Below are 27,587 nucleotides of genomic sequence, written 5' to 3' on the forward strand. Positions count from 1 at the left end.
AATTACAGGATGATTTGCATTATTGCAAAAAAACATCCTAATACATATCAGTGAGGCTAGTGGTTCTAACATGGAAATAACACACATTTAAAGTCGAATTTCGTTAAAGGTTATAATATTTCAACAAAGCCTTCAAATCACATTTAAAGGTTTAAAAATAGTTTTAAAAGTGATTTGAAGACTTTGTTAACATATTCCAGCCTTTTTAAAATCAACTTGAAGGGCAGTGATTCAAAATGGCTCTGAACTACTTTCGCGTGTGTTATGTGCATGTAAGAACCATGCGGACAAAGGGGTGGCCAAGTGATATACGTTGATGCAGAGTGATGTTATGTGTTATAGAGAGATGTACATGTATAATTCTACTCCGCTAGCCACAAAGCACAATGTAACAATATGTCGTAGGGTAGTTTGACTGAACTGTTATTACGACAGCAAATAGCTTAATTTTTGTATAATAGTTTAAAGAGAAATATTAACCTTTCCTGGACTAACCCTATAAATGATTTTTCAAAACTAGGGTTAACCCCAACCTTAACCCTAGGGTCGATGGCCTAGTGGTTTGCTCATTTGAAGGGCAGCGAGCAGCTCGTTGATCTCAAATTTCGACAGCTCTGGTTAGGTCGAGTACCATATTGATGAATAACAAGAGTAACTGATAGCGACTGCAATTTTTCAGTTGTCAGTATAATTTCAGATCGCCTTAATCCCGAATCTGGTATCACCATAACATCTGATGGTAGAGTTCATGCAAGTCACGTTGGCGATCTGCCCTCCTCTTTAAAATAAAGCTCACTAACCTTGTAGAAAATTGGTAATTGGGGCGAAATTGTTCAAAAACATACGTAGATTAATTATAGCAAAAGTCTAATTTCCTGCAACATGAAGTTGACTTTTCTGTTCCATAGAGGTAAATCAGTGAGTTAGACGCTTGCTGGCTAATCTAAAGGTGCAGAGTGCATTCAATCCCAGCAGGTAAGATGGTCTGACATGAAAAAAGCGTCCAGTCGTTTGAAACCGAGGCCCCGTGTGCTACAGTCTTTAAAGATCCCTCGACAGTTGGAAAGAAAAAGAGTAGGCTAATGCTGTTTTCTTGGCAAAATTTCAATCATTGCACCCTACATGGTGTTGCCCACATGTAGGACGTAAAACTCCATTCATTTCATTTCAAATCATGGGCCTTCATATGATTGTGTTTTGCACGTTATTAATTTACAGCCAATTATTTTTTCTTTTATCACCTCATTGATTCATAACAAAACATCCTATTAAGGAATCTTATGACTTTCGTTTCGTGCTCTAAACTCAGGAAGGTTAAAAACTTAGTAATTTGTCGTTTGAAATTTCTGCATATAAGAATAATATGAAGCGTAAGGGAGGTGCAGGTGAACTTTTTTTGACGAGCAGAATCTGAAAAGTGACGACATGCAACTGCCACAATATTACATATATTGTTGTGGGAGTTTGACCAAACTCACACAAATCCACGAGAATCTTGCGTACAGAGAATACATTGTTGGGAATCCAACTCAACTTCGCCTTTTCTTATGAAAGCAGCTTAAGAAAGTGTTAAATGAATTCCGAGTTTAATTTTTTATTCAAAATCAATGTAGCAGAATAAAAATGGCAAAATTCAAAACAAAAGTCAAAAATTTAAAACCACAAATTCAAAAAATTCAAAAATTCACAAAAATATATTAGCCTTATTAGTTATTTTGGCGTTATTTTCATAAAATCACATTAAATCATTACGGCTTTTGCTCATTATCCATTATTTTCTGCCAGCATGCAAACCCTGAATCTTACTAGAACACAATTCACAAAAGACCCTGAGATCATTTTGCAGCATGAATAAGAGATCTTATAACTTACACTTAAGACTGGTCTAAGTAATTTTCTGTTCTTTCTGCATAAGTGATATTAACACAGAAGTTCTAGCGGTGTTTTATGCTGGTTGTTTTGATCATTTAGCTGTTGTTTAGTTGTTATTTATACAGTTTGATCTGAAGCGACGGTACAGAAACAACAATTGCAGTTAGGGTTTCAATGAACCTCTTTTTCATGGAAGCCATTTTGATAACATTTATAGCTCATAGCTTGATGCTGACTTTCTTGAAATCCTCATCTCGTAACGGTTTCCAGGATTTCTTCAGCAACATGGATACCTCTCTTGTAGTGTCTTCGAGATTCTTAGAATTCTTCTTCAGGAATCTGTAAAAATCGTCAGTCCATCCACTCAGCATAGGCCAGTCCATTTTCTTTATCAGTGCATTTTCTCTGACAACCAGATTCTCTAGGTTCTTCCCCAATGATGCTATAATCAACAGAGTAGCATACGATATACGTTCTCTAATGACAAGGGTCTTCAATCGTGGGCATATTCTAACAAGATGTACAAAGGTTGTGTCGCCACGATCTACAAACGAGCGACTGCCATGACTACGTGGAAAACCTTCTTGTGCATAAACTTCTAAATATCGTGGGTAATAATCACATAAAGAACTAGCAAAGTCCAAGTTAATTTTAGAATATGGTGCTCTGTAGACAACACAGTAAACTGGGGCATGGGGTTGTATCACGATTTCTTTCTTTGTCAGCCCACGCAAGGAAAGGGATACCCTGAAATTTGGTGCCATTTCTTTGACCAATTTCCAAACTTCGTAATTGATAGGTTCCGTATCACAAGTGTAGGCATCTTGAACAATATGAAGCTTTCCCAGTCCCATTCCAGCTAACAATAAGAGCATCTCGTCATCAAGATGTTGTGGACTAATTGTTAGGGTATGCAGATTACCAAATTGAGTAATATCTGACATTGGGTAAGGAACTTTACAACAGTTGAGAAGCTCTAACGTTTGAAGACTTTCGGCACAGTTCTTGGCAAGTGATTCCATCAACCCAGGTACTTCTTCTGGACCCAACAGAAGCTGATTCACGCTAACGTGTTTTAAACCAATCATATTTCCAAGCAATGTTTCTAGAATCTGTAAGATTTTTCCACCAGTTCCATGAACAATAGATCCAGTCATTCCGCGATTCTCGCAAGCAAAAGTAAAATCAAAAGTTTTGAGAAGAGGCATTGGATATTCTTCATGCTCCTCATAATACTCCAAGAAAGCTGAGAGAACTCGCAGAAATTCATACAAATTATAAAAATCACTTAACGGTGTAATAATGATCTTCTTGAAAAGATGTCCAACTCGCTGAAGACAAACTTGAGTTTTTCTTGGACACAGTTCTCTCTGGTAACCTTTATATAAGTTAAATCTTCGTTTGGTTAATGTAGTTTCCATAAGAACAAACGTCCCCCAAACTCTCGGAGCATAAAATGCCTGGTACCACGTCCTGCAGACTTGGGAAGCTTCATGTCTGTGTTTAGGTACCAACAAAGAGAAAATATCTTCTAATAATATTTCTGGTAAACAATTTCCCCATCTGGTATCTCCTTCTTCTTCCTCGGGAGATTTATCACGAGATCTCCACTCTTCTTCGTCAAATAGTTGAGCAGCACGTAACAAATAAGTTCGAAAATCCATCTGGAAATATACAAAAAAGGGAAATACATTAGATTAAAAGGCAAGATATAATCCAGTGCATCAATGCAAAGTAGGATCACCATCACTGTCGTGTCTTTCATGATCACCAAGGGCTAAGGTTTGATCATCGGTAATGTGATTTACGTAGATTCATTCGGTTTGTCAGTTACATAATTGCAGACAACCGACGTTGTGTCGCGGTAGTTTAGACCGCCAGATCGTCATTAAGCCCCTTTGTGGGCAGTCAGGGCCGATGATAATGATATCCTGATTGCATGATACTACTTCATCATGGAAGTTTGAATGTACATTTCTGTTTAATTGCAGGAGAACTGGACGTCACGTTTGATATTGAAAAAAGATAAAAGTTTGATAAATGAGACTCATCAGATAAAAAGCAAATTTTAAGACGACGGAACCTTTTTAATTCCGATCTTAAAACACAATAAAATATTCATTCCAGTTTAACCGAGTCAATAAAGCCTGTTATATATTAAACCATGTTTTCTTTCACCAAGTGATAATCGACTTGTACCAAAGATAGCGTGATGAAAAAAATAAAAGGACTATAAAACATGCCAGTTTGTCTAATGAGATTGATTATTCTCAAATAAATCAGATATTTGTGGAGGGGATCAAGCTAATCGTTGCTTGCATGACATTATGCAGATTAAGTCTCAGTACATCACAAGAGATTAGTCTGGGATAGACACAGTGAAACCAAGGGAAACTCAGGTCGATAATTGAATTACTAATAACTGAGATCAACTGGATGGTTGCAGATTCCAACAGCCCAAGTTTACTATCAGATCCAATGTAATATGCCAAAGATAGGTCGTCCGAGCGTCTTTCTCTAATTGCAAAAGGGAAACAATATATCTCAAAAGAACACTGTCAAGTAGTACTATCCTTTCCGAATAAATTCTATTCTCAACCCTAGATGGTTTAGTTTTGATTGGTTATAATATCAATATAGAAGAACAGAATGTATACGGAAGTTTGTTGGGTATTTACTATTGTATGTAATGTAAACTTACACTGAGGCATTTGTTTAGATTTATAGAGTAGAGCTTCAACCTACATTCAAAGACTACTGTGTTCTATTTATAGGTCAAGGTGCCATGATTTCAAGAAATATCAACATATCTTGTATAAGAGGCTGGCTGAGCATATATTTACATCTTGCATAATATCTTAACGGCGCAGTTGAGTTTTCAATATAGCCTATAAGTCGTTTCGACGGTCAAAAATGCTAACTATTAGTTGTTAAATAAATGCAAGTTTTGAAATGATATCAGCTTTAATGATAGTTTTCGAAGACAAAGGATCAAAATATCCAATCAAAAAAAGAAAAAAAAATGTCATTAAACTTTACCATTTGCAGTTGACCTATGCTTAATTACTTCATCAGTAGATAGATTGACTACGGTAGGAGTAAGATAAATAGAAATACACAACTCACAAGTTACATAGAGACTGGTGAAGTTTCCTATGTCACGACATTTGTTGTCGAAAATAAATTCGAACTCAATGTTTTTCACTTAGTCGTACTTTAGAAATTATCACTTTTTGACACAATGAAAAATACACAATGATGATAATAAAAACTTACATTTTGAGAGTTTATGGTGCCCAATACATGTTGATATAACTATATGACGGGAACTAAATGCGTCGTTTTCAACTACTGTGGTACTATTATTATCTTCAAACTACCTCCAGGGGTTCAAATCTAGTTCACGCAGGATAACACCAGATGCCATAAAATATGATCATTTACTATTAATGGGAGGCAACTCTTCCTTAAGATATTACAGACTACAGCTAAATGATGTATTTTTTCTTTAGATGCGCATTTAGTTGTGTAACATTATGACGTAATTTCATCCAATTAGGATTATTAATATCAGATAGTAATAATCACATACACATGTTTAATTAGGTCACACTGTGTATCAAACTGTACATGTATCAATAACTAGCAATGTATATTATTTTCTCACATACCAGTCTAGTTCAAATCATAAGCATTCCACTTAAATGCACCTTATGGGCTATTGAAGACGGGTAACACCATGCAGTGTTCAATGAGGGTAATTTTACCAGGACAGTAGCATAAACTAGTCTTTTTTGATTTCCAACTGTCGAAATTTGAAAACCACTAAAAAAATCAGTTTTTATTCATATAGTAATTACATGTTCGTACTGAAACAAATTCATACTTTCTATCATTCAAGACCGTTTACAAAACAACACTGACCAATGGTCAAGAAACTAAAAACAATATTTACACTCCTTTATCTGCCAATTAAATCATTCAATTGCACATGCAACTTCATTTTTTATTTCATTTAGAAAATACTAGACAAAGTTTTTTAAAATTCCTCTTTGCTGAAACAATTCATAAAATATTAACACATACAAATAAACAATGAAATGTTGATGATGGATAAAGTAGTCAATATGGCCTTTTACTGAATTTAAAAATGAAATGAGGAATATAGTCATATGAATGTGAAAAATATACAATGGAATTAATCAGTGTCACTGTCTGAACTATCACTACCTCTATCTTTCTTTCTCTTTCCTGATTTTCTGTGTTTTTTACGTTTCTTGTGTCGGTTTTTACGTTTGTATGAATCACTATCATCTGACTCAGAGTCACTATCACTGTCATCAGAGTCACTATCACTATCAGAGTCACTCTCTTCCTTTCTTCTTTCTTCTTCTTATTATGAGATTTCTTCTTTTTCACTGGTGATCTTGATCTATGTTTTCTACAAAAGACAAGCATATTGATGGATGTTTTTTGAAGCAAACAGGTGACTTCAATTATGTCTTTTCTGGATTCATAGGTTGTGACTGTCTTAGTTTTTAATATACCAATACAGTTTATTTTTCAGCCACTCTTGTCACTTTTCTGGATTTAATGCCTTGACTGAACATTGTCACTCCCTGAATGTTATTAACATTCAAATGAATATTTACATGACAATATCATAACATAAATTATCTCTTGAGTCAAAATAGAGAAACTATATTTACAGGAGAATATTGTTACATCTAGAATGAGTGAAGTAGCCCACAGAAAATGATAAAAAAAAATAAATAAAGCCGGTAATTCAATTGTTTCTGTTCATATTGATCTGAATGAATATATATTCCTACATAAGTGTTTCATAAAGCTACATTTGTCTTACTTTTTCTTCTTCTTTTTCTCTTCTTTGTGCTTTTTATGCTTCTTCTTATGTTGTTTTGTCTTTTCTTCTGTACATTGAAAAATATATTTTCAAAAGTCAAAATTCAAAGTCAAAATATGCAAGATTTACATTGGTGATGATCGGTTAAAAATAACCATATACATGTATAAGAATATAGTTCTGGAAAATTGAGATCAAAGTTTGTTAATTAATTGAAGACAAAACATATACAATTTCATATGCAATTCCCAGGCTGGAAAAAGTGTGCCAGTAATCTAGTTGATACCCTTCAACTTCTAGTCTTCACTCTTCTACACATACATACTTTCAAACAGTAGGAGCCTATGATTCAGTGTATGTGTATTGGAAGAGCTCATTCCTAAATTGTTTTTTTTTGTTGCCTGTCAAATTATATACAGCAATTTATTCTGAAAAGTGATAAAGATAGTTTAAATTGAGCTACTATACTTTTTATAAGGTTAAGGATTTTCCAACCTACCATTTTTGAGCTGTGTTAATGGGGAAACAAAATTGTCTTCTTCACTATCGGAGCTAGTACTGCTAATATCTAATACAACTTCTTTCTGTGGATCAGCTTTTATAAAATTACGACATTGAAATGTTAAATGTCCAGCTGAAATATAAATCATTTAAATAAAACAAACAAATTTCTACACAATGTTTATCTTGTTTTGATTCAAAAGTTACTAAGTTACTTGTATGCACATGATTTAGACGAATTATAGGCCTAGCGTCTATTTAATAAAAAATTTGAAAAAATAATGGTTTATGCAATAGAGTCAAGTTTTTCTGAAATTACAGAAACTACAGATGTATGATAAAAGGCTGTAATGGAATTGAAAAAAAAATACTAATAGACAAAAATATTAACTGTCACTGCTGTCAACCAGTTAGTATTTTCATGTTCCTGATCCCTTTCTTGACAAAACAAAGACTGGGTATCTCTAGGCCTAATAAAGCTCATATTGTTTTATTTAAAAAACACTCACCATATCCACATTTCTTACAAGCTGCTCTCAGTCCATCATTTGTTTTGTTGTTAAATTTTGAAATAATTCCTAAAAAAGTTTAAGTAACAAATTGATATGATTTAAATGACAATAAGAAATTTAGGAGTTGAGAGATTCAAATCACAAATAGCCTAATAAATACAAGGCATAAGCCGTAATTCAGAGTAATTTAGTGAGACAAGTACCTTACGCAAGAGGTGTTTTTATTCAAGCAAAATGTATCAGCCGATTATCAGCACGGTACAAGTTAAATCACCTTAAATAAATGACCATGAATCAGCATAGGCCTAACCAAGTTGCATGTTTACTTCCCATTCAACACACTGATTATTGAACAGTTAAATCTGCCAATGGGTTAACCGCTATTGGAGGAACTTGTAAAGGGGGCAACCACTGTTAGACATAGTAGACACTCTAAGTGATAAAATACCTTGAGCATCATGATGCATTTTCAAACCGTTTCAAGCTTGTACGATTGGTTTGCGTACCATATATTCTTGAAAACCGGAAGTTACCGGTACTTTTATTTGTCAACTAACCGATAATTGATATGGTAATGTGTACTTTAAATGTTCTTATAATTATTATGATTTGTACTATGACAATTTTAGATGATTGGTTAATTAGTTTGCAAATAATTGAAATAGGATTATTGTATTCTGTTATAATGGAAAATATCAAATTAAACTTTTATCGACTAGTACACTATTTTCAAGATGGCTGCGCCCATGATTGTTTACAAATAGACCCAGATTTTATAATAAGATCAGATTGAAGTAACTTTTTTTTAAGTACATGTGTATTTTAATAACAAAATGAGCAATATATACATCAACGAACCACCCACATCTGGCAAGGTATTTGACCCTGTTCTTGTGTAATTTGGGGAAGTATGTTGTCTGTACTATGTTATGTAGGTTAAAACTACTCTCTGACTAGGTCCTACATTGAATTCTGAATTGAATTTTGTTGAATCATTTTCGAATGAATTGAAATATCAACTACAAAATACTACTGTGCGGCTTGGATTGCCTTTGGGTTGATGAAAATATTAATCACTGAAAGAGTTTTTCTAGTGAATTTTCTGGGAGGGATGTGTGATGTACCGGTATTTAAAAAGCAAATTCACTGAACTTTATATCTCTATGGACCCGAAAACATTCTAAGACAAATGACACACAGTTCAAAATTTTATTTTGAATATTCATGAAATGAGGGAAAAAATTAAATTCAAAGCTCAATGTAGTCAGAGAGTAACAAAAGGTGAGTTTGCTGCACAGCTGCTTGCTGGCATTGTTGTGCTGGTGAACTTTTTGTAGTTAGTCATCATTCATTTGAAATTGTTTCGCATATTTGACCAGCAATATGGTTCAAAAAATCAAGTAAACCATTTGAATCAGATGTTTGTTATTGGATTTATTTTTGGTAAATGGAAATACTATACCACTATAACATACTAAATATCATGCTATTGTTCTAATTCAGTCACAATTTCACAAAATTTTTACTAAGATAAATGTCAGATTTTAAAAAATATGGTAATTTTTACTTAAAATCAATTTTAGCGATTAAGCAATCTGTTATTTTTTTACAAATTTTGATTAAACTGGCACTCAGTAATATTGGTAATTATAACAACATTGATATCTTTTATTGTTTTAGGTTTTGCTAGAAACTTCTGCTGGTGATATAGATGTTGAATTATGGTCTAAAGAAACACCAAAAGCTTGTCGGAACTTTATTCAGCTATGTATGGAAGGTTATTATGATGGTTTGATATTTCATCGAGTAGTTAAAGATTTTATAGTACAAGGTGGAGATCCAACAGGTACTGGTGAAGGTGGTGAATCTATCTATGGGAAACCTTTTAAAGTAAGTAACTTAGTTTCAGAAACTAATGCTTTTGTCTTAGAAAAATAAAGGTATGGATTCTACATTTCCAATACCGGTATATAATATCTATCAAAATTGTTTTTATGAATATGAAGCTATGCAAATAACTACAAAAGAAAACTAAAGGATTCTCTAATTTTCTTACTATTTAGGATGAATTTCATTCAAGACTCAAATTCAACAGAAGGGGTTTGGTTGCCATGGCAAATGCTGGTGCTCATGATAATGGCAGTCAGTTTTTCTTCACAATGGCACCTGCACCAGAATTACAAAATAAACATACCATATTTGGTAAAGTAAGTAACTTTAAGTATTTCTAAATCCTTGTGGTTATTATATTTACATTCTTTAAGATGGGCCTTGATAAAATTCTGCTATATATACAGCAGTTAGAAAATTGTTCTTTTTTGTTCCTTTGTGTTAATAGATTTGTTTTCGTATTATTTATATTCAGGTGGCTGGTAATACTGTCTATAATATGATAAAGTTGCAAGAATCTGAAGTAGATGGCAATGAAAGACCATTTCATCCTTACAGAATCATCAAAACACAGGTATAATGTGGTTCTACAGCACAATAAACATTTTTTGTTGTACCTGTGTCAAGCAATTATGTACATTTCAGAAGCAATATTTCAGGCATCAAGTCCAACAAATTTTGCAGTGACTCAAATTGCAGACTGGAAGATGGCCCTGTTTTTGTTTATTTATCTGTATGCTCGTTTACTCTTTCAGGTATTATCAAATCCATTTGATGATATTATACCAAGAGTTTTAAAGAAGAAAAAAGACAAGACAGAAGCTGTCAAACCTAAAAGCCAATCTAAAGCAACAAAGTATAATAAAGTTTCTAATGTTTAGTGTACAATTTTATGTATGGATCTTTCACGCAACATGCTGTTCTCAAAGATGTTACATTTTTAATCAGGTTTTGATCAATATTTTCATATGTTATATGTGATCTTGAAATTGTCCATCATATGTCTGAGGTATTGCCCTTTCTGGCCTGTGGAGTGAAACTAAAATAACGCTGTAATTTGATGTTGTGCAAGTGGTTGACAAGATTCTCTTAATTGTTTTCTATGAATGCAAATGTATTGGAAAAGCCATTGTTATTCAATCATTTGTTGGATGACTTTTCAATTTCATTTTTGTTTCAGAAATTTTAATTTGTTATCTTTTGGCGAAGAAGCAGAAGAAGATGAAGAAGAAAATGTTCAGGTTACAAAGGTATTACAAAGAAATTCATTTTAATACTAATATATCTACTTATCTTTATCTGTCAAAGACCGCCGGTACTTATCTGTCAAATATAACATTTAGGGAAACTGGTTTGTATTTAAGCTTTCTCATGATAAGTTCTGTATTTGTTATAAAGGTCTTGTTTCAGCTTTTTTAGTAGGATGCTATCATACCTTTGTGGTAGTTATGTGCCGATTTACTTGGTATAGTCTTACAGCAGAGTTAGAATTATGTTTATTAATCCTAGGACAATTTATGGAAAAGCTTATTTTCTCTACACTAATAACTGATTATTATTATTCATTATCCATTATTGTTCATTATTCATTATCAGTCATTATTCATTATGTTAATGTAGGATATGAGGATTAAGAGTAAAAGTAGTCATGATTTAACAGATGATCCTAGATTAAGTTCTAAACCAGCTGTAGAAATTAAATCAGATGATAAAAATGATAAAGTTATGAAGAAAGTTGAGAGTGGAGATGATTCTAGTGAGGTATATGAATAACTGATTCATTGTTTATATATGATTATATTATTCCTGGAATGAATACCAGACTGAGACATGTTTCAGAAAAGATATTTTTCTTGTGTTTTCTTGTTGATTTTTCCATTCAAAGTATGATCTGACAACACCCATCTGAAATCAAAGTTTGATATTAATTGACAAAATAGTTAAGGAAAGTAATGAAGATAAAAGAATTAATTGTTTACTGAACAAGGATTGGTTGAAGTTATGAACATGCCTTTGGTAGGAATGTCTCCAGATCATGGCTCGAGTGAAGCAACCCACAGAACATACTTATCAGATTGATAGTATTGATCAGTAATTTTTTTTGTTTCAATTTTGAACTAATTTGATATTCCAGTCAGATTCCTCAGATACACAACCTGAAGACAAGAAACATAATTTAACTTCTGTTAAGAAAAAGAAAGAGAAATCTGATATAGAGCCCATTACAAAAAGTAGAAGGTATGTATAATTTTTTGGACATGTGCATTGTTGTGTTTTATTTTGCCTTATACTAACTGCCATAGTCTTGTTTTTGTGTAAACTTCAGTGTTGTTATTTTACCCTAGACATTGGTCTATAAACAATAAATATACATTGGGTTTATAAATAAAGCTTATTGTATTTGTGAAGTCATATTTGAGGACTAAAATAGTGAAATAAGAGGTAATATTTGAGACAATTTTGTATAAATTGGTGATAATAATTTTCTGGGATTACTTTTGACTTTTTTCAGTGAACTGTTAAAAGAAGAAAGTAAAAAGTTAAGAAAAGAATTAAAAAGAGGTTATAAAGATAACGATGAGACAGAGGAAGTAGTTAAAGGTATCAAATATTTTAACCATTCAACATCAATTTTACAACAAAAATCTACTTTTTATCCATTATATCTATTAAACATAATGTTAAAAAACATCATAATTGTACTTCCCAGCCCTGTCCTTAGGGTGGGGACTGTCAGGGCTGAGCCCCAGCAAGTGAGAATTAAGCCCCAGCAAAACTTTCTTCAGTTCAGCAGAAATTGATTAATTTACAGTGTCTTGTACAAAATCAAAAAGATATAGTTTTTGATACATTTTTGGCACCTCAAAATAGTCAGAAATGCGTTCTCTGGGCCTTTAATTCTTCAAATTTTCTGAGTACAAAATCTGAACCCCAGCATCAATTCATTCCTGAAGATGGGGTTAACCTCCATATGATTGTTATATATTTTAGAAAAGAAGATAAAGAATCCAGCATTAGAAGAATATAAAAAAGAACAAGAGAAATATGAAAAAACCAGAAGAACTATAGGAAAGAAAGGTGGAAATAGAGAAGATATGACATTACTGATGTTATCTAAGTTTAAAGATAAATTAGAATCAGTTAAAACTATTGGTGGTGACTATTCTGATGATAATGATGATGATGATAATGAAGATAAAGAGAAAGATGAAGAAGAGCAGGCAGCTGATGATTCTGATTTATCTTGGTATGTATATATCTGTAAATTAAAGGAATTGTAAAGATGTTTCTTAATATTTTATATGTATCAGATACCCTGATAGCAGTAATTCGCACCCTTTCAATTTTCAATCATACATCTGTGGTTCCTGCAATTCCACAAGAACTAAATGTTTAAATGTCATTAATTGGAAAGGGCCTTATGTGATAAAGCATACAGGGTGTTTCGAATTTAGAGCCCCTTCCCCCACAGTCTAAACTAAAATACACTAAACTGAAATGATAACCTGAAGACTACAGGCACGTGGAAGCCACAAAAAATATTAGATACCCATAGAGAAATAGATACCTGTTACTTTAGTTTTGTCAATATCTATTTTAATTTAGGCTGTGGAGAAGGGGCTCTAATTTCGAAACACCCGGTATTATGTTTCAAATAGGCTACACATACAAAATTTAGAAAACCTCTTCACTATCACTTGACATGATGGAGTATTAATACACTAAAACATCTAGATCTTTATTTTTGATCAGAATGGACAATAAGATTTTGTCTAAAAATATGGTAAGAAAATCATTACATTTCTCATTGCAGGATGAGACATAAACTACAGTTTGATGAGAAACGGAATAAAGTATTAGATGCTAATGTACATGATAGTGATAGATATGAAATATACGACCCTAGAAATCCAATGACTCAACGTAGAAGAGAGGCCAGTAAACAAAAACATAAAGACAAAGATTGATAAAAAACTTTATTTACTTTGGAATTTAGTCATTCAAAATGGCAAAGAATGTCAAAGAAAGAGAGGATATATTTCAACTAGTGATTTCAGATGAAGCATTTTAGCTGGCCTGCTCTTATCTTTTATTCTTAGTGCCCTGAAAGACACTATCTATGCTTGTGAAGTTCACAGTTTTGACTTGATGGTGTTGGATGGCTTGCTAAAGCATTGCCCTTGACTATTTCGAGATCTACCTGAAAATCATGGCTGACATATTATTGCTTGTTAACAAACTGCTACAGTAGGCCTATTTATTGATATGTCACTCAAATTGGTATGTTGTATAAAAGGCGATTTTGATCTTTCTAAATGTAATTAGATTGAAACATTTGTTATATTCTGTTAATATTGGGAAATAAAGTAATATTCACTTGTAACTCACAACTCAATACTTAAATCCTGAAACCAAGAAATGCAGTAGGTTTACACTGGATTTGCACTCATATTGGCGCAAACATATAACTCAAACAATCAACATAATTTTAAAGTGGCCTTGTTCCTATGGAACCTTATACCACATAATAGACTCTATACTCATGATACATGTATGTATGCTTATGTGAATTTATTGTTTGAATATCTGGAGCCTACAGGTTTCAATGTTATCTTCTATTAGAAGATCTACACTTACATATCAATTTTAGAATGAGTTCCAAAATCTCCAAGTAGCGATTGCAGTGTCGTTATATATGACATTGAGAGATTGCTTATGAGTTAAGTGTTGTCTGAATGTTCAATAAATAGCCTCCCTTTAGTTACTCTTTGTACTTGAAGTACAGCATGGTCCCTAAATTCCAGGAAAGGTCGATACAAGTTTTAAAGAAAATAATGATACGTGTCAATATAGAAATGATTTATTCTATTCAAACAAACACAAATTAAATCTTAAGATTTGAAAACTAATGTTCAGGAAGAGAGGTAAAATGACACTCTATTTTAGCTGTCGAAAAATGCTACAACCTGTGACTGTGATGCGACTCATGTAGAGACGAACGGCATAGTGCTAAACTAGTACAGTGGTGTAACCTAATTTCGTGGATATAAGGATTCAACACCGAATTTCGTCAAAGTTAAAAAAACAAAAAAAAAAATTTTATGTCTTAGAAGTGTCCTCAGATATTCTACAAAATAATTAAAAATGGTTTATTTCAATTTTCTTAATGAATCCTTCACTTTGACCCATATTTCATGAGCAACCAACTCGGTAACGGTGGCAGAATGCGTCACCTATTTTCGTGTACAATGTTTGATCTATAAATAAGTCGAGAAAATACGTTGTATAGATACCGGGTGGAATAATTAACTTCTCTTAGTATTTATCTTTAATATCAATTCATTATAACTAGTGACAATTCCTTCAAAGAACCACGATTTTAAAAAAAAAATTGTGACTGACAAAATAAGATACGTAGCGTGATTTATTGCTAAAAGTCAGTGAAATAACATAAGAATACGGCCCACTTTGTGTTCCGTAGAAATTTTCTGCTGACACGAAATCTGCTAGTTGATCACGTGACTTCATTCGTTGGACTACATTCTAGCAGACGACACTTGGAATTCCGATTACCGCTTGGGATTATAAGGAAATTCGACCGATAAAAAATGGTGACGTTTGGTAATAACTGAAATCCACCATTTTGTATTTGTCAAAGTATACATAAATACATTTTACCTTGCTTGAAACTACTGGATTCACTCTACTAGCTGATATTGTAGAGAAAACCCATGTTTATCAAAACAAACTAATGCGGAGGTCGCGCAAGGTCGCTCATGTAAATTATTAATCCTTTCCGGAAATCCACGAATAATAGGTTTCCACGAAATTAGGTTACTTGACTGTACCCTGATACGCTACACTTATCACGGTGCGAAACTTAATAAGATGGAATGGGGAACCAGTTAAGCATAGTCCCAAAGACAAACATCAGATCTCCTTGTTAGAATCATCTTAGAATATTTGTTTGCATGTTACAAGGGTTAGTTTTATTACATTTGAAAGAAGAGTCATTACCTACAGGTACATTATTACATTGTGATTATTATTTACTTAACTTTATTCATTATTATTTCAAGTCTTCCTTAAGAAATCTATTCATATGATTATACAATGGATGCGTAATTTTAAGTTTAATATTATTATCATAATGTTATAATTCTTTTGAAAGTATTTCAGAAAATTTTAAACGAAGATGAACAGTGCATCCAGACTTATCACAACTTCAGTAGGAATTGCATCAGAAGGAATTTCTACAGAAGTTCAAAATTTTGATGATGTAGACACTATTGAAAATACTCCTACTATAAGTAGTAGTGAGGGCAATAATTCTCCAAAATTACCTGATAAAATTACCATCAAATATTATGGTACCATTCCTCCTTTGATCATCACCAAGGAACATAAGGTTACCAATGTTGCTGATATACTAAAACTGTCAAGGAAAAACCTTCTGTCAATATTGTCAAACATGTTTCCAAGTGTCCAAGGATTATTCTTCTTCAATGCACCATTATTTGGTTTGATTGATGAAAGACACAAATATTGGTTAGTCTCTACTGATACTCTAACATCTAAATCACCTACTTATTACTATAGATTTCAGTTCTATATACCACCAGAATATCGCAAACTAATTCGTGAAGATAAATTTGTCAGTGTATATTTTTTTACTCAGTGTCGGGATGACTTTATTAACAATAGAATACCAGCCTTATACACAGAGGAAAAACAAAGTGAAATGCTGGGATTTGTGTCTGTGGACTATAGAATACCTAGATGGAGTTATGATTATAAATATGTAACTAATCAGAAATCTGAAATACCAACTACACATAGCCCTTTACAATCTTATAAATTTGGTTCAATATGGAGACATTTGCCTAAGACGTGTAGAAAGGAATTTTACTTCCCTATTAGTTATGTATTTCTGTATACCACTATACGTGCTGAACTAAGACAAAAGGGACAAGTTGAAACAGACGAGGCACATGCCTTGCAGAGAGAATATGTACAGGGTATATTTCAGGGTGCCTCAGAATACTGTATAGATCATTATAGTGGAATACCGTTAAATGTACTCAATACTGATGAAAAATTAATGAATATAAGAATTCAACCTTATAAAGAACCTGCAGGAGTTTATTATGATGGAGTAAGTAGGCTACTAATTTAAAAGAAAAATGAGGTGTGCGTGTCAGACACATTGAGTCCCACCCTCAGATATTAATAAAAAAAAGGGCTTAGATCCTGCATTTTATGCAATTTGAAATATTCAAATTTTAATATTATTCCATTTTTAATTGAAAAATGCATATTTCAACAAAATATTGTAATCTTGAGTCTTTCAAGGTGGCCAGACTAAACCACAAAATATATTGCCCAATGTTTTTTTAATTGTAAACACAATAGAAGCTGGAGAATTGAGCAGACTTTGGCAAAAAAATATTTTTCTGCAGTAAGGAGCAATATAATTTTGTTCAAAAAGTTTTGTATAAGTTTGCTCATTGCTTAGAGTCAAAATTTCTCCTTACTAATGACAATTATTAAATGAAAATTACCTTACTGTATTAAATTACTACTTTTTCTTTTCTTAACAGAAACATGTTTATCCCATAAATGATATATTAGATATAGAACATGAAAAGGAGCATTCTATTAATGGTGCAAAACTGAAAGTTAGAGTAGTATTGTCTTCAAGACCTCCAGAGGTATTTTTTACATTTTTACTGTGATTTAAAGAACATTCTTATTATAAAAATTCAGATCAGATCTTTCACTGTATTCATGTAAATTTTGAAGTGAAAAGAAGCTGTACCTCCTACTTTTCAGTTTCTTATTGGGCAGTGAAGACCTGTAAAATGTGCTATGTGCTATAACAGGTCAACTGGTTGGGGTGTTTTCTTCAGCAAAGCTTAGACAATTTGCTGCTTCAGTCTGTTAAACTGAAGAGGTCAATCTAGTCAGTGATGACTAGGATAAGTAAAGTTATGATGTATGCTTGGTATAATTAATAGTAAGATATTTGAATATTTTTTGAATTATAGGTTACAAAGTTTGACTATCTGGATGGTTTATCATTTGCATACAAGTTATTGGGATATTATAGAATAATGGTAAATTATCATATAGACATATCTAAAGATTTAGACAGCTCTGCTTCAAAATCACTCCTTAAAGAATTAAACAGTTTTGGTCCAATGACGTAAGTAGAATTATATTTGTATACACCATCAAGTAAAAATAGACACATATTGACAATTTAGGTAAAATTAGCTTACAGCATTAACATTTAAAAAATGGAAATGTTTCAGGATGGATGTTGCTGAGTCGATGATGTCGAAAAAATTGAATGCTTTTGAGAAAACAAATATGGGGATAACCAGTGTTTACCTTATTGCACAAGATATGAAGGAAGAAAAATATACAGTTCACAGCTATAATTCATGTGGACAAAAACAGACTTACCCAATAAAAATAGAAGATGGTTGTTATTCTGTGAATAAGACTGATGAAATATTTAGAGAAACACCTAAATTACTGACTTATTTAGGTTCAACATTTGGTAGACAGATTAAACCAGATATATGTATGTTTATATGATTACACATCCAGTTTAATAATCATTTTATTCCATCCTAAGTCTACTGTTACATGAATTAAATGCCTTGTCATAATTATTTGCAAATTTTGTTTTAAAAGGAATTTTCAAAAATAGTACAAATAGCTTGAGAAGAATTTAGTTAGCCTATTGCCATGTTATGTACTGTTTTTTGACATCTTTAGGGATATTAATTTTTTTTTGGGACACATTTGACGAATAATCGCTAGCAATGTAAATTGGATTGGAAATTATGCAATGTGTTGATACTAAACTCGGATGATTTAACAGTATCAAGAATTTTTGGTAATTAACAGACTAACTTGCTCTGTTATTTTGGGTGATTTTCGAAAGTAAGTGCTATTTAACGCTGTTTTACAATTTTTCGTTATTGATAAGATAAGAAACCCATGCATCTTTTATTTTTAGATAATGGAAATGTGTGGATAAAGAAAATATTTTCTAGAAATAATGAAAGAACACATGAGAAAAGTGAAGCTAGTAAGAATGAATCAGGTCCACAGTTTTTTTCACCAGATCAATTTAGTATTGATGAAAATGCTGAAAGAGGTAATGCTTTTCATCTTGGTGTTTGAATTGTAGAGACCATTATCAAAATAACGACAGCTCTGATATAAAGGATGTATCTTCATGAGCATTTGCTATTTTGTACATCATTTCTAGTACTGCTGAAGACTATTTACATATATTCAAGACTCAAATCAACCCTCCAAAATGGTGAACCCAGTGGCCTAAGAAAGGACTATAACTACATGTATATTTAAATGAAATGAAGAAAAATAATCTATATGGACACCTATTACATATTTTAACCTGTCAAAATATCATGTAAAATATATTATTTTTGTTACTGTTTTATAGAAGGTGATTTATGTGTAGATATAATAAGAGTAAGACAGTCAGCTTATAGAGAAACAGTCATGTCTATGATTCAATTAAAGTCTGCTATACCATTACCCAAAAAACCAGTTACTGATGTAATTATCTATTCATTATTTCAACCCTGTATAGTGTATATATATAAGAGAAAAGAAATGTATACTGTATAGGAATTGTCTATTGCTGTTATATATTTGTCTCTAATTGATATACATTGTAGAAATGGCTGCTTAATGACAAGGTCCTGTCAGGGACAATCTAATAGAATTAGATTTCAATTTCTTTTCGTTATTATTGTTATAAAATCGGTCATCATTGTAATCTTACGAGATTTATACGGAGGTCAGAATAAGAATCACTTTTACAAGTGAGTATCGACAGTCTCATAATCTCATTGGTCATATCGCTCTACTTTCGATTTTGCTATCCCACAATCATAGTTGATATTTAGACATCTATTCTGCATGACATGCTGTGATTGGTTGAAATGAACCTCAACCGTACACGACCATGGTATGAATATATTAAGATTAAAGTGGAGACTGATGAAAAATAATAAGAAATGAAATTGCAATCTTATTTTAATCAGATTGTATCAGACATGAAGTGTAGATAAGGAACAGAGTGTCATAGAGTTTTGGTCTAAAAACTAAAACTTTTGACAAGGGTACTGAATACCCTGAATAACAATCATGGTAACTTGAATATCATTTGTTCTTCCTAGGGTTCAGAGATCTAAATCATTTGTTAATAGTAATTATTCAAGATTCTGGGTTGTTTATTATGTGTGTTGGAAACAAATTCTTGAATGTATCGATTTTGTAACTGGTAGTAATTTTAAATTCTGAATAATACAAAATAAATAGATGATAAATAGATGATAAATAGCCTGCTTGGCATCCCTCACAACTTTATTGAGCTGTTGTTTTTTTTTTATAGTAAATGGTACTGACATCTGCCATAATTTTAAAGCATTGTTAGTTTTAAAATCATTTAGATGTGTAAGATTTTTTCGTTTCAGGATTTGGTAGAATTAAGTGATACTTTACACAAAATAAAATTTTCAACATTTGTTAGATTTTTTGGAGTATCGACAGGACTGCCATATCAAGTTTTTGTTGATTGTTCACCACATGGTTCTCTGCTCTCTATCATTAGAAATAAATTCAGAAATCCTGAAGAAGCATCAAATTCTCAAACTGATGTGTCTGGAATGGAAGAGATAACCTTACTTCAATTTGTTACTACTGCTACAACTGTATGTAAAGGCTTAGAATATCTGGTAAGAGATATAGATGCTCTTGTAAGCAAAACTAAATACATGTATTATGTATTTTAGATAGATTGCAACAAATTCAAGAAATGGTTTTTTTTTTTCAATCTTCACCTCTAATATATTTATTCAAAATAGTTTGATTTAAATGGGTCATCCCAACAGACTGCTACCAATTGCGATCTTTTGGTAACCAAAAATGTACTGGTTTGCTGGAAAGAGTTATATACAATAACAAATTCTACAAATTAAACAGTCCCACTCTAACTGCTACATATGAGACGATATTGCATTCCCTTTGCACTTTTCTAATATAATCTATGGGATTGCTGCATTTAACTTTTATTGTGTTCATGGAGAAGTTACGACGCTAATCTAAAGACATTCTTGATTCCGTGGCTTTCCTAACAGTGATTATTGGCAACAATAGCAACCAGAAGTTGGTAAGATTCATATAGTTGTTTGTTATTGTTCGTTGATTCTTTAACCATCTTGTATGAGATCGTAAAGAAAAAATACTCCCAAACATCTTTGATTACCGATCTTAATAGAGAAAATATATTGAGAAATATAAGCATTTTGTTGAGTAATTTTTTTTCTTTGTGTTTAGTGGAAAAAAGGTTTACATCATGGAAATATTAAATGCAGTAATGTATATGTTTATGGTCTAACGAATGTTCAGTTTGATGTCAAAATTGGACATCCAGGACTAGTGAAGTTTTATAATAAACAACCTCTTACTGATGCCATAAATACAGGAAGGTAAGATATACACTAGTCTAGATAATAAACAACCTCTTACTGATGTCATTAATACAGAAAGGTAAGATATACACTAGTCTAGATAATAAACAACCTCTTACTGATGTCCTTAATACAGAAAGGTAAGATATACACTAGTCTAGATCATAAACAACCGCTTACTGATGTCATTAATACAGAAAGGTAAGATATACACTAGTCTAGATAATAAACAACCTCTTACTGATGCCATAAATACAGAAAGGTAAGATATACACTAGTCTAGATAATAAACAACCTCTTTCTGATGCCATTACCACAGAAAGGTAAGATATACACTAGTCTAAATAATAAACAACCTCTTACTGATGTCATGAATACAGAAAGGTAAGATATACACTAGTCTAGATAATAAACAACCTCTTACTGATGCCATAAATACAGAAAGGTAAGATATACACTAGTCTAGATAATAAACAACCTCTTATTGATGTCATTAATACAGAAAGGTAAGATATACGCTAGTCTGGATAATAAACAACCTCTTACTGATGTCATAAATACAGAAAGGTAAGATATACACTAGTCTAGATAATAAACAACATCTTTCTGATAACATTACTACAGAAAGGTAAAATATACACTAGATAATAAACAACCTCTTACTGATGTCATAAATACTGAAAGGTAAGATATACACTAGTCTAGATAATAAACAACATCTTTCTGATAACATTACTACAGAAAGGTAAGATATACACTAGTCTAGATAATAAACAACCTCTTACTGATGTCATTAATACAGAAAGGTAAGATATACACTAGTCTAGATAATAAACAACCTCTTACTGATGTCATAAATACTGAAAGGTGGAAGGTAAGATATACACTAGTCTAGATAATAAACAACCTCTTTCTGATGCCATTACTACAGAAAGGTAAGATATACGCTAGTCTGGATAATAAACTACCTCTTACTGATGTCATTAATACAGAAAGGTAAGATATACACTAGTCTAGATAATAAACAACCTCTTACTGATGTCATTAATACAGAAAGGTAAGATATACACTAGTCTAGATAATAAACAACCTCTTACTGATGTCATTACTAAAGAAAGGTAAGATATACACTAGTCTAGATAATAAACAACCTCTTACTGATGTCATTAATACAGAAAGGTAAGATATACACTAGTCTAGATAATAAACAACCTCTTACTGATGTCATTAATACAGAAAGGTAAGATATACACTAGTCTAGATAATAAACAACCTCTTACTGATGTCATTAATACAGAAAGGTAAGATATACACTAGTCTAGATAATAAACAACCTCTTACTGATGTCATTAATACAGAAAGGTAAGATATACACTAGTCTAGATAATAAACAACAACAATAAATAACTAAAGATGTATTTTTAGTGACAAATTCACACAGTTTTGGTCCTTAAACTTACAGGTTTTGATAGATATTGCTATTGATTCGTGTTTCATATTACCTTTTTAAGGAATGTAATGTGTTTTTCGCAATTTTTTGGGCTATCAGTCTTTGAAATGTTTTAATTCAGAATTCAGGGTATTGATGCTATATTTGTCTTATTTCAGGATACCATGGATTGGTGTAGAGTTGTTTGAGAATTTAAGTAGATGTTCAATAGAATCTGAGATCTACAGTTTCTCAACATTTGTCTGGGAATTTCTGTCTTATGGAAAACAACCAGCAGATGAACTTAACCTTTTGAAACTAAACAATGCTAAAGAGGTACTTTATTGATCTTTGTTCTCGTATCATACACAAATATGTCATCTGTAAACGTATGTAAAAAAATACAAAACTTAACATAAGGTTTTTGTATTCTCTTACAAGGATGCATTGTGTCCAAACCACACCCCCATTCGACATACTTCCTTGGTGATACGTGAGCAGAAAATGATGTATTCATAGTTAAATATTGTCCAATCAAAATCTTTTCAAGAAATAGCCAATCAAATCAAATCACTCATTATAGACGAAAGCCTTGTGTCATTAAATTATTTGATTAATATGGATGATACAGAATTGAGTAATATTTTCGGTAATAAGTTGAAGCTGACAGAAAATCAAAACTTTACTTTAGAATTTGTATTAGCTGGGAATGTGTTCTTATCTCTTCAAACTGGTGGCGGCAACAAAACCTGTATTCAGGATAGGATCACAGGGATGCAGAGTTGAAGACCCCAATCAAAGAGTCACACATATACACTGGAGCCCTTTTAGAATGTACAGCAGTAATCAACCACTTTATTTTAAATCATGTTTGTATTTTAGACAATGAGTTTTTATAAAAATGGTAAGACACTGAGCAAACCGCAGATATTGCATCATGGTGATTTAGATTTTCAATTCAAAAACGATATAAAAGACCAATTGTGGAACTTGATGTGTGAATGTTGGTCAGTAAAACCTGAAGATAGACCAAATGTTTTGAACATGATTTTAAGACTTCAAAACAGTAAGTTAAAGGATTGTTTTTATTTTCATAACCTCAACAAAATTTAATGTAAATTTATAAGCAAAATATATTTTGTTTGTTCATATACAAAACAAGAGCAAATGTTACAAAAATTTTTATAGGTTAAATATATTGAGAATTTTGAACTTTGAAGTACAGGGTTGATATTGAGATTTAAGAAATGATATAACAGTCTATTGAGGGTTGGTATATCTTGATGTGTAATGAAGCCTTAATCATTGAAAATGTTATCATATTGATGTTTATCTGTATCCTTTGGTGGAAGGACAATAGCCTTTCTGGAATAAAGCCCCTCTGCAATTTTGCACCAAAGAGGGGCTTTTGTCAGCCATTTGTATCTTTTATGTTTACAGTGTACAGTCAATATGGTTTCGTGACTGAGGAAGAGATTAATATTGAAAGCTTAAAACATATAAGTGTACCAAAGAGATATCTGTGTAATGTTATACATCCTAAAAACCTTAAAATTCATGAAGAGTTAGGACGGGTAAGTATTAAAGGGGCAGTATGCAAAATTTTCACCATCAAAAACATCGTAAATTATACCTGAAAATATTTCTAAAACATTCTATTACATCTATGTATCTTCTTAATCAAACTGAATTTGTTTTAAAATGGTTAATTAAAATGGAGAGTACTAATTGTAAATTACGCAGTTTGACAGTTTTGGTGTTAAGAGTGAAGAAGTTCCTAAAAACTTCTATGTAAAGCACTGACCAAGGTCACAAATAAACAGATAAATGTTCAATACAAGATAAGGTGAAGTTAGCATAGTTAGTATTAAGTTAAAAAAAACAACCACAAGTAATCTACAATAAACAAAAGTCTATAATATGAAAGTTTTCTTGTTACCAGTTCTAAAAGAGGAGAGTATAAATAGGTTCTGAAAAGATAAACATCTATATATAAGGATTAGAATATATAACACTTAATGAGCTAGAAAATAGAGAGGGGGGTCAAGTATTATTGGATTCAATGGGATCGAGTCTACCACGGACCAGAAAATTACTAAGGTTTTTATTGCGCTTATAGGCAATTACAAGTCGTTTGGTATATACATTCGGAAATCTGTTCTGTAATTCACTGTAATACTGTTTGATGATGGATGAGGTTTTGGCAGCTGTATGGTTAAAGGTGGCAACAAATGGAATCATTTGATTATCATGCTGGATGTTAAGTCCATTTGGAGCCACTGTTTGGAGTTGGTCCATCCAGTAGCTTTCTCTCTGTTGTGTTAGACCTCATAAAGACTCAATATTTTTACTTTCAGACATATTTCTCTACAATTAGGCCTTTATTTTGCTTAAATCTGTACAATACAACCTACCAAAAGGTAAAATAGTTTTGGTGTTGAAACTTAACTTTAAGTTAAAACTTTAGTTGCGATTTCAAGGCTTTTTCATCCTTATAAACTCTAGACTATACGTATATTTTAGGGCCATTATGGAATGGTAAAAAGAGCTACATATAATCCTAATAAAAAAGAATGTTATGATGTAGCTGTGAAACTGACACATGATTTGTCTAAAAATACACCAGATAGTAGAGAGCAGAAAAAGAAATTATTTGAAGAAGAAATTAAGACAATGGAGATGGCTCAACATAAGAATGTAGTAGTTATAATAGGAGTTTGTTATAAAGGTACATTTATTTCAGGTTTAAATAGAGAATTAGAAATGTGAATTTTTAATATATCGAAAAATGTGTTTACTCAGACTCAGACAGTATAGAAATAGAATTATTATATCATTATTATAACAAGATAATCTCATTAAATGTTTACTATTTTTTTACACTGAGAATTTTATTTGATGCATATTTCTATATAAGTCCTCTATATGGTTATTGATTCTGATGTTTTGTAGGGGAATCTCTATCAGTTGTAATGGAGTTAGTTAAGAGTGGAGATTTAGGAAAATGGTTGAGAGGTCATAAGAAAAAAGACTTAAATGACCCATATCATACTGTTTATCGTCAATTTGTAGAAGAAATAGCAGAGGTAAGTATTTTCAACAGAATCTTGGTTGACTGTCATTTACATGCCAAAATTGTGGGTAGATATTGATATAGTAAAAATTGTAAAACACCTATAAAAAATTGAAACAATCAAAAAATAATGTAGCTTGAGTGCACAATTTTTTCACCAATCAGAAACAATAATTTTTTAGCTAAGCCAATCAGTCATACTGATCACCATCAAATCTTGAGCCTTCAAATTCATATGTGTCCAGAATTATCTGTGTTTGAAAGTCTTTGAAGATACTGCAATATATAGAAAAGACATATAGAAATAGAAAGTGAAATTCCTAGTTTGAGATATTTTTGAAGGAATTATGCAATTTTCGTATATTTCTAATACTTCTGAAGACTATTTACATATATGCAAAACTTGAAGTCAAGCCTCCAAAATGGCGCATCTGGCCTTTTAATAGCAGGCTTATATGTTAAAATACATAGCTTTATATTTCATGATGGTGATGATAATTGTTTCTTTCTCTCAGCTTGTTTGATTTATCCATTTAAGGGAATGGCTCATTTAAGCTCAAAAGGTATTATTCATCGTGATTTGGCAGCACGAAACATTTTGATAACTGAGAAGAAACATATTAAGATTACAGATTTTGGATTAGCAAAACGTCTTGAAGACAAGAACTATTACAGAATAAAATCACCAACAGATTTACCTGTGTTTTGGTAAGTGAAATACTTATTGGTTCTTACATGGAAATTACTCAAACGTACTCTGTTCACAGTCATTTTGAATCTCTACCTCAACTTAATAAGTTGAAATTTGGCAAAAGCCTATAATATTTCAACTAAGTCTTCAAAACATATGTAAAGTTTTAGAAATGGCTGATGATTTTAAGGATTTGTTGAAACATTATAGCCTTTTTCAAAATGGCTTTGAACTACGTTAGTGTGTGTTATTTCCATGTAAGAACCATACATAGTTTTGTATGTCTCCTTCTAGTCAATAGGGAATGACTGTACCTCTCTAAGACATCTTTGTTGATAAGAACATCACCCTCCCAGTTATTGATATCTGATGTCTCTAAAATACATATTATATTTGTAAGATTAATAAAAATTTTGTGTCTGAATGTTGAAAATAACAATATTTTCACTAAGAAATTGTGCATTAAATTTTGAATTGAAAAACAGTGAACACACAAAAATCTAATGATGAGTGTGGTCTTCATTTATTTCTCTAATTTGAGTTTTTGTTTAGGTAGTTATATTTGTGAAATACTATTTTAGGACTGCCCCAGAGTGTTATAGTCCAGGGTATAAAGTTACACTTGAATCAGATGTCTGGAGTTTTGGTGTTGTTATGTGGGAAATATACAGTGAAGGTCGATCCCCTTATTTAACACCCAAAAGAGAAAATGTTGAGCACTTAAAAGCAGTGTGTTCTGGGGAGAGATTACAAAAATCTTCTGATTGGCCTGACTTTATCCAAACTTTAATGGATAAATGCTGGCAGATAGATGCAAAAGACAGACCATCTTTCGTTGACATTGTAAAAGAATTAAAGGAGACTGCTGTTTGAAACAGATTTTATTTAAAAAAAGTTTCAATACCGGTAGTTATTAGTGTTAAGAATTTAAGACTGAACTGTCCTGCAATTGTATGACCAAAGTTGTTGTTGTTGCCTTAATTGTCTTGATAACCATACTTTACTTCAAGATCCATCACACAATTCACCCAGAACTTGTTAAGCTTTATAATTTGAACAAAATATAACCAAAAAAGTCATTATAATGTAAAATTTGTTTAAAACTAAGCTATAGTAAAATTATTCGCATGTGTTATAAGTCATAAGAACCTTGACAAGAGCTAGCATAATAACACGGGGTTTACTATATTCTAGATAAGTAAAAAAAAAAGAGTGTCATTGACCAGAAGAAGTCAT

General features: G+C 31.9%; 3 protein-coding genes across 3 annotated transcripts; 2 read left to right on the top strand and 1 right to left on the bottom strand.

Moving 5' to 3' along the window:
• Nucleotides 1–1,578: 1,578 nt before the first annotated feature.
• On the bottom strand, nucleotides 1,579–5,294 carry LOTGIDRAFT_194798 (hypothetical protein). The gene is made up of 2 exons (XM_009064378.1): nucleotides 5,149–5,294; nucleotides 1,579–3,536 (listed from the first exon to the last, which is right to left on the bottom strand). Exon 2 carries the CDS (start codon nucleotides 3,534–3,536, stop codon nucleotides 2,091–2,093), a length of 1,446 nt encoding a protein of 481 aa, XP_009062626.1. The 5' UTR covers nucleotides 5,149–5,294; the 3' UTR covers nucleotides 1,579–2,090.
• Nucleotides 5,295–8,486: 3,192 nt separating this feature from the next.
• Nucleotides 8,487–14,021, top strand: LOTGIDRAFT_194800 (hypothetical protein). The gene is made up of 11 exons (XM_009064379.1): nucleotides 8,487–8,624; nucleotides 9,430–9,639; nucleotides 9,813–9,956; nucleotides 10,115–10,213; nucleotides 10,395–10,495; nucleotides 10,820–10,889; nucleotides 11,260–11,395; nucleotides 11,778–11,877; nucleotides 12,152–12,233; nucleotides 12,639–12,795; nucleotides 13,429–14,021. The coding sequence occupies exons 1-11, from the start codon at nucleotides 8,583–8,585 to the stop codon at nucleotides 13,605–13,607; spliced, it is 1,320 nt and encodes a 439-aa protein (XP_009062627.1). The 5' UTR covers nucleotides 8,487–8,582; the 3' UTR covers nucleotides 13,608–14,021.
• An 11,517-nt stretch (nucleotides 14,022–25,538) lies between these two features.
• Nucleotides 25,539–27,224, top strand: LOTGIDRAFT_128734 (hypothetical protein; the record flags this gene model as incomplete). The annotated part of the gene is made up of 3 exons (XM_009064380.1): nucleotides 25,539–25,673; nucleotides 26,199–26,368; nucleotides 26,933–27,224. Coding segments are annotated over 3 exons (597 nt in total), but the record flags the coding sequence as incomplete, so codon positions are not given.
• Between the last annotated feature and the right edge of the window lie 363 nt (nucleotides 27,225–27,587).

The sequence above is a fragment of the Lottia gigantea genome (genome assembly GCF_000327385.1).
Source record: "Lottia gigantea unplaced genomic scaffold LOTGIsca_62, whole genome shotgun sequence".
NCBI classification, from domain to species: domain Eukaryota; kingdom Metazoa; phylum Mollusca; class Gastropoda; family Lottiidae; genus Lottia; species Lottia gigantea.

Coding starts and splice junctions, on each gene's coding strand:
- LOTGIDRAFT_194798 (XM_009064378.1), bottom strand. CDS start 3,536: ATGGATTTTCGAACTTATTTGTTACGTGCTGCTCAACTATTTGACGAA.
- LOTGIDRAFT_194800 (XM_009064379.1), top strand. CDS start 8,583: ATGAGCAATATATACATCAACGAACCACCCACATCTGGCAAG. Junction 9,957..10,114: donor AACATACCATATTTGGTAAA/GTAAGTAACTTT, acceptor ATTTATATTCAG/GTGGCTGGTAATACTGTCTA. Junction 12,234..12,638: donor ACGATGAGACAGAGGAAGTA/GTTAAAGGTATC, acceptor TTAGAAAAGAAG/ATAAAGAATCCAGCATTAGA.